Source organism: Sinocyclocheilus anshuiensis, unplaced genomic scaffold (genome assembly GCF_001515605.1).
Source record: "Sinocyclocheilus anshuiensis isolate Anshui unplaced genomic scaffold, SAMN03320099.WGS_v1.1 scaffold522, whole genome shotgun sequence".
Classification (NCBI taxonomy): Eukaryota; Metazoa; Chordata; class Actinopteri; order Cypriniformes; family Cyprinidae; genus Sinocyclocheilus; species Sinocyclocheilus anshuiensis.
In genome coordinates, this window is record NW_015544185.1 from 929,674 (window position 1) to 937,437 (window position 7,764).

Here is a 7,764-nt window from a genome sequence, read left to right on the forward strand (position 1 = left end):
CATAAACACATTTCATTACACCAAATACACAAAATAATGTTCTTTTTAGCAGCATCATATGACCGCTTTAATTTTAGCTCAATCCTGAGTAAAAGCCTGCAGGCTACAGACTCTCACACAGAAGCCAGAGAGAAGGATGGAGACAAGACGAGACATTAATGACCGAAGCAAACGGAAGTGGTGTGCGAAACACACCAGCATGATTCTAGGTGTTTGTGGGCATTTTACCAAGCACACATTTCTCCTCAACATGACACATGGTTTGTGGTATGATATTTTGTTGTTGAAGTTGATTTACATGCCAAAGTTTAATGCTTAGGAGCTTTTAAGATCTCTAAGCACAAGTATGAGCTTTAGTAATGATGATTTAACAGATGCCATTAATAATACAGTGATTCAATGGAGGAGAGGAGACTAAACATGTGCAGTCGATAGATTGTGCTCACGTTGATGGACAGATGACGACCTTCATCAGCAAAGCAGGAAATAGAGGGGTGATTAGCATGATGAGCTCAGCACACACACACACACACACACACACCTCTTAGCTATTGGTACAATCAGCTCACAAGGGGATGCTTCGGGGTTTGTAGCTGTGAGAGTTTGTGTGTCAAACTCAATCAAAGACAGCCTGAAGTGTGTGTTTGCCTGCTTGCGTGTGTGTGTGAGAGAACTTATGTGTCACAGCTGGTTTCCTGTTTCCACCTTCTCTACATTAATTAGTTATCAGCTCTATCCAAGGAACACCGACGTAATTGGCAGATTACAGCACAATTTTCCTTAATTGCATCCTGTGATGTGACATTGACTTTAGGTGCATAACTAACATACCCACACCGAACCCAAACCTCCATCAGCCCCTTGCCCTCCAGTTTATTGTATTGTATCATTATATAATGTTAAAACAATGTTTTTAGGTGGAACTTAGTGGTTTTGCTTTTCTGTCGTTAAATTTCTTCCTTCTGTGTAAATTTGTTTATTATTGTAATGAATATAATGCATTAAACAGCAGAATATAATGAAAGTCTACATGACATCGACTAAGAGCTAGTGATTAATATGAACTAATAACCAATATTTTAAGCTAATAGTTTTGTTTTAGCTAGATAATCCAAGCCTTCCCCCCCCCCATATTGGCATTAGTATTGTAGTAATTTAATGTGATAAAAAGTTTACAGCAATAATAACAAAACTGAGGTTTGTGAGTTGATAATAAAAATGTAAAATAAACAATATTTTTTAAAATAATTGTTTAATAAATAGTCAAACTAAAATTAAAAATAATGAACTATTTTATGAATAAATAATACAATAATTTTATATATAAATAATTCTAAAATGAAAAAATCTAAATGAAATGCTTACTAAAGAAATTAATGTTATATTTGTTTACCTGCATGTCATGTGACTGTTAACCAACATCAGAGAACTGTGAACGTGAAAATCTACTTGAAGATTTTAAATGAATCTTTAAATAATCTGACAACAATTATTTAAATAGTAATTTGAAAACCTTCAAATAGATATAAAGGTTGTCGTCTCATGAAGTTTGTGAATCACCGGCTGAATTTCGTTTCATGTTGACTTTAAATGAATCAGGCGTGAATGACGAATCAGGTGTGACGTGAACTTTTACACTAGTAGAGAGAAAGAAAGAGTGATTGAGAGGTAGAGGGCAAAAGAGATGCAGAACTGGAGCTGATGCAAACACAATAACTTCTATTAGCAAGTTAATAAGAGCTGACGTTCATATCTGTCTTAAAGAGATGAGGACCTAAAGATAAATGCTCTTTTTTTCTTCACTGATATGCGTGTGGTGTCCCCATCTCTTATATCCGTTCTTCTGACCCTGACTTTGTGTGTTATTTTACAGCCTGATGGTGGGTACGTGAATGTCTTGTCTGAAACAACCAGATCACCAGTATATTTGAGTGTTTGAGTTGTAGCTGCTGCACTGGTGCTTAGCATCAGCACACTCATCTAATACACCATCTGCTCAAATGGTCAGTTTCCTCATAGACAGTGACATGAGCCAGCAGTTAATGTGATATCTTTCAGAGTTTGGCTCAATCGGACACATCATCGCTGAAAACGGTTCTGATTTATTGCAATCCCTGCTGTAGAGTTCAGCTAGAGACTAACATGAATTTGCATGCTGGTTTAGCTTCAGGCACTTTGATTTCCCAGGAGTTGGTTTTTATTAAAACAATAGATAACAACTTTTCCCTTTTTGTTATATGAAGGTCACATGAAAACTTTCTTGAATGTTTTTTATCTCTCTCTTTTGAAAATTGTATTGTTTTACTCTCGTCTCAGACTCAGAGTCAGTATTTAAAATATGAAAATCCATAACAATACTTTAACTTAAGACATTTTTACAACTACTTTTTACTACACACACACATTTACAGTATATATTCATTCCTCAATGTGCGTCTGTAATCTTTCATCAAACTTGCTCCTTTCCTTCATCTGATGTCATCTAGACCTCTTATTTTTAGCTCCTCCCCTTCAACCACCTGTCATATAGAGACCATCTAGTTTATTCCTGACAGAGAAAAGTCCCGTTGAATGTCCTTTTGTGGAAGTAAATTAGTTTGAACAGCATTTTATGTTGACTTTAAGACACCAGCATTCAAAACACAACATGGTGTGCTGATAAAAACAGCAGCCATGACTGTCTTCTCACAACAAATGTCCATCTCTCTTTCTCCTGAGCTCGAGTTCCTCGCCTGGTCTTATCCTGCTTGATCTATAGACCTCCTTTTCTATTAGTCTGTTGTCTCCAGCCTCTGCGGGAATAGCGCTCACATTATGTATGTTTCTTGTCACTCAAGTCCCTTAGTCCTTTCCGTCTCGCCACATCTGTATCGAATCTCTCCGTTCGAATCTCTGGAGGCCATATCTTTTTCTTCATTGACTGCTTCCTTTTAGCATTGTCTGACTCAGAGTTTTGCAGTCTCTCTCACTCTCGCTCTGTTTTATTGAACTGTTCCTCTGCCTGGCGGGATTCGTGCGCTGTCTGCTTGGCGGAGTCCACTAATATTCCTTAATGACGCAGCATCTGTCTCTGTCAACAGCCCGCCTTCATGGGCTGATAAGCGGAGCCGTTTTTCTCTCCAACGCGAGCAAGTTGCGTAAAAAAAAAAAGAGAAAACCTCAAACAAATATTCTTGCGAAGAAAAAAAATAAGACACAAGGTCAAATTGAAACTCTTTTGCTGCTTTGTCTCTGGTGTTTGGAAAGGAAGCTGGCTGTCAGGGAGGGAAAGTAAATCTGCTGGAGTGTAATTACAGGTACGGGCACGTGTGTTGAAGTGTTTACTGAGAGAGTGTCACAAATGAAACAAGAAACAAAAAACAAAAAACAAACTCAAACCACCCCGAGGGGGAAAAACAGACAGGCAGGCTCAAAACTGCACTCCATGCAGACATATAACACACACAATGAGAAATGACGGATCAGCACAGGATGACAGACACCAGGAGAATAAATAGGAACCAAACGAGGAGGCTAACGAGGGAGACACAGGTGGAGCAACTTAAACAATAACGAGGTAACAAGATGGGAGGGGCCAGACAATAGACAGGAGAGAGCACATGGCAACAGACAAACACAACACAAGCCATGTGCTCCCAGAACACAGTCATCTGGTGGCCCTCCTGGGCACACCCGCTGAAGACTGTGACAGAGAGCTGTTTTAGGTTATCATCATTTATGGCTTTCCAGTCCGGTATGACTCTCTTTCTACAGTAGGACACTAAAGGAGATGTTTAGCAGCATCCATCCATCCATCCATCCATATCAATAAGAACATAAATCAAATATTTGAGTAAGCCAATTAAAATAAAAAAGTATTTCTAAGTAAATGAACTTATTTCATGTAAATCCACAAAAATGACTATTCAATATATTTAATGACTATAATAAAATTACTATAATAAATATTAAGAATATATATATATATATATACATACATAAAATGTATACTAAATTGTTGCATTATTATAATGTATTATATTTATTAAATAAATATATATATATATATAATTCATTTTTTTTTTGTGTGTTTTTGTCAGTTTTATTATTATATAAAAATAAATACATTATATAAAAATATTTGTTTATTTATTTTTATTATTTTATATTTTAATACATAAATTATATTTATAACTGTGAGTGTGTGTATATATATATATATATATGTATATACTGATGTACTGGGGTGTAATTGTCTTGATGGATAAATTATTTTTCTTTCTTTCTTTTTGTGTGATCTCAGACCATATTTGAGCTTTTTCCCTTATTCTCTCTCTCTTGCACCATCTGTGTGTTTATACTAACACAGTCTCAGTTTGGCATACTGGGACGAGTCTCTTCACTAATGAGACACTGTGTGTTCTGTTTCTGTCCTGCTTTTGGAGACCACGCTAGTTTGTGTTGTGTGTGTTTGTTTGAGAGTGTCATTATGTACTTACGTGTGTGTGATGTGTGACTGCCAGTGGAAGCATATTGAACTGGATGGGCTTTTGCTCACTCTGGTTCAGTGGTGTGAGTGTGTTTGGCCCAGTTCATCTAGATCTCTTGGCCCGACCCAGACAGCAGACCCTCCTGCCTGCTGTTCCTGCTTCCTCCATCTCAACACACACACACACACACGCATACACACGCGCACACACACACACACACAAACGCGCACACACGCGCACACACACACACACAAAATCTAAAGTTTATTATTTTCTCCACATTTTGACCTAATTTCTTCTCCTGAAAGCTAAAGTTCATGAGTCACTCCAGCATTTCACACTTTACTGAATACAAATACAGATTAAATTTAAACCTGTTTTGTTAATAATAGCCTCTCAATAAAGGCGGTTTAGCATTGGCTGTATATCTAAATGTTGTTTTTCTTTTCCATATTGAGGGCATTAAAAATCCAAAAATTAAAAATAAGAAAGATTATTTATTGGTTCTAGCCACTTTGCATTACCTTATAAAACAATGTAAAGGTTATATAAATATAATTTCAACTGCATGTTTTTTTCAGCATTTAATTACAATAAAAAAATTATAAATAATGTATAAACGTTTGATATGCTAGGTATGAATTATTTTGCAATATAAATATGCATGGTATTTATATTACATAAATAATTTTAAATGCCTAACTCCAGCCTAAAAGCATTTATTTATTTATTTGTTTATCTATTTATTTATTTAGATGAGTTGGATGAGGTAGTGAAGGAAAAGCATAAATGTGTCCAACATACATCCAATATATCCAATTGTTCAGTATATTCAGTATTTTTAATTTGTCTAACATTTTCTGGTCTAGGTGCTTCTAAATGTTTGATGAAAATAATTTATTTTTAATTTTGTTTTTTGCTGTTATTGACCTTCCTGGCATTAAGGGGGCAGTATTTGTGTTCAGACAGAAATGCATATATTACAGCACATTATGTTCATCACATCCTAAGACAGACAGAAAAATATGAACATCTTTAATTAATTTACTGAGTTTAAATGGGAACTGTGTTCTTGTTTTATGAGATCAGTATCTGGCATAACACTGTGTATTTTATATCAAACACGCTAATGACTTTTTCAAGGGCTTTATAATTGTATTCCAAAAATAACAAGTATCACAGTTTTAAAACTAGGTTACGCTAATGTCCCTTCCCTCTCTAGTCGCCAGCCCATTCCATGCAATGGCCGCCAATTCTGTCCTAATTCACTCAAGTTGACATAAAACAGTGCTTGTGGTTTAGCCATTATCTGGTAACGGGAACACACAGCTTCAAACATGGTGTTAGAGGCCGAAGCCCCTTACTAAAGCATCCACCAGTTGTGTGTGTGTGTGAACGGATCCCTCTTTCTAGGAAAATTACTATTGGCTTTTTGCCTAGTCCTCAGTTTGACATAGATGGATTTGTGGGTAATGGAGTCCCTGGGGTGGAGGGGATAACTGGGCGTCCCAGGGGGTCAGATTACGGTGGATGGCATGGCGGTGTGCTGAGTCAGGCTGTAAGACCAGATCTGCTGTGTGTAAATCACTGGGAAAAGCGCTGACGTGAGGAACAATGCTGACCCATAAGTCCACATCAGATTGTGGCATGACTTGCACTCTTTTTCACTTAGTTTAATTGAATTAAATTCATGATTTAATGATTTAGTTTGAGACATCACTTATCTATCTATCTATGACAAAAAATAAACTCTTTTACTTATTCTATTACATTTTTTTTTAGAAAATATATAAATGATTCGATTTCTAAATATTGACTTTCATATGTAAAATATAAAGATTTTTGTTTTGAGTTGCAAAAGTCTGTCATTTTTAATGTAATTGATCACAAAGGAAATTACTGTGTGCCTGACCTTTGACCTTTGCCCTCCCACAGATTTATAATGAGAAGAGAAATCAGTTTGCTGTGGAGCGAAGTACGCCCAAACAGCTGGTGGAGAAGGTGGCAGGAGACATCGCCAAACTGCTCAACAGGAAACGCAAAGCACTGGAGGTGAGCAGCGCTAACAATCGCTCTCTCCCAGCAGGAAGTCGAGCCATTGATAATTGTGGTGTAAAACTCTTATCTGTTACATTAAAAAGGGGAATCAATCCACTGTCTCTTTTAATAAAAAAAAATTTGGATTTGTAAAAAAATATTATCAATGCCCACTGTTCTCTATTAGCCTGCTTAACTAAGCAGGTAATGAGTTTGTCTTCCTCCAATCTGCTCCCTCTTCAAATCCACAGGACATGACACAGCGACACATAAGATGCTCGTAGAGCTTTCAGGGATGAATGGAGCATCACATTTACACATTTCCATAAAAAGTGCTGTGGTGTACTACCATGTTTTTTGGACATATGCTCCACGATATTCTTTGAAGATCTTGAAGTGCTTTTTGTTGTGTTGGTTTGAGTCTTTTATAGGTTGAATACGCAGGCGCATGTGACAATTATAGCTGAAAAATGAGTGTTTATTAAGCTTCAGAAATGAGTCATGTGTTTGGTAAGTAAAGTACTTTAGTACTTTTGACTAAAAGTAGCATATGAACACTGCCTGAGGTCTTTCACTGGGAGACACTCAGAATTTCTTATCATAAATTGGTGTTTGAGTAAGATTAGCTAAGATTCTACAATGCCATGCAGACACACACACAGGAGACTCAAAATGACTGCTCTTAATTCTAGTTTGCTGAATGCTTCCTATTTAGTCAGTGACCTTCTAATGCATCCTACTGCACAAATGCTACTTTGATGGTGGCGATGCATTAAAGCAGATGAGAGTTTTCCCACTAAAACACTCGCGGAGAAGTTACGTCTCTTTGTGCTCTCTTTGAGAAGTGGCGTCACCTTTTAAAAGCACCACTGCAAAAGTATTAAAGCAAGGCACCACAGGTAAATAGGGTATATAAATGTAACCTGTAGATATCACCACACTTCCCCAGTTGACTGATTACATTAAAGGAGACATAACACACACAGTTTCACCCAATCTCATGTTAATCTTGAGTACCTATAGAGTAGTACTGCATCCTTTATATCTCCAAAAAGTCTTTAGTTTTATCATATTTGATGCAGTTTCACTTACTGTCTGCAGTTCTGAATCATGACCGGGATCTTTTATAGCTGGAACCGCTCCATCTTTCAGTATCAAACAATGTGCAAATACAGTGTCGGACTGGGCCTTGTTTATAAAACGTTCGTCAACAAACACGCTTGTGAAACTCCGTTGCTGCCCCGGAAAAACAAACTGT

At 36.8% G+C, this 7,764-nt stretch overlaps 1 protein-coding gene across 4 annotated transcripts in view; it reads left to right on the forward strand.

Annotated features, from left to right (window-relative positions):
* Positions 1-7,764, forward strand: part of LOC107696459 (voltage-dependent calcium channel subunit alpha-2/delta-2-like) — a 214,030-nt gene that overhangs the window by 41,052 nt on the left and 165,214 nt on the right. For all 4 annotated transcript variants that reach the window (XM_016496797.1, XM_016496798.1, XM_016496800.1 and 1 more), the window contains exon 3: positions 6,405-6,521. In XM_016496797.1, coding sequence (XP_016352283.1) covers positions 6,405-6,521 — 117 coding nt within the window. The remainder of the gene's footprint in view (positions 1-6,404; positions 6,522-7,764) is intronic.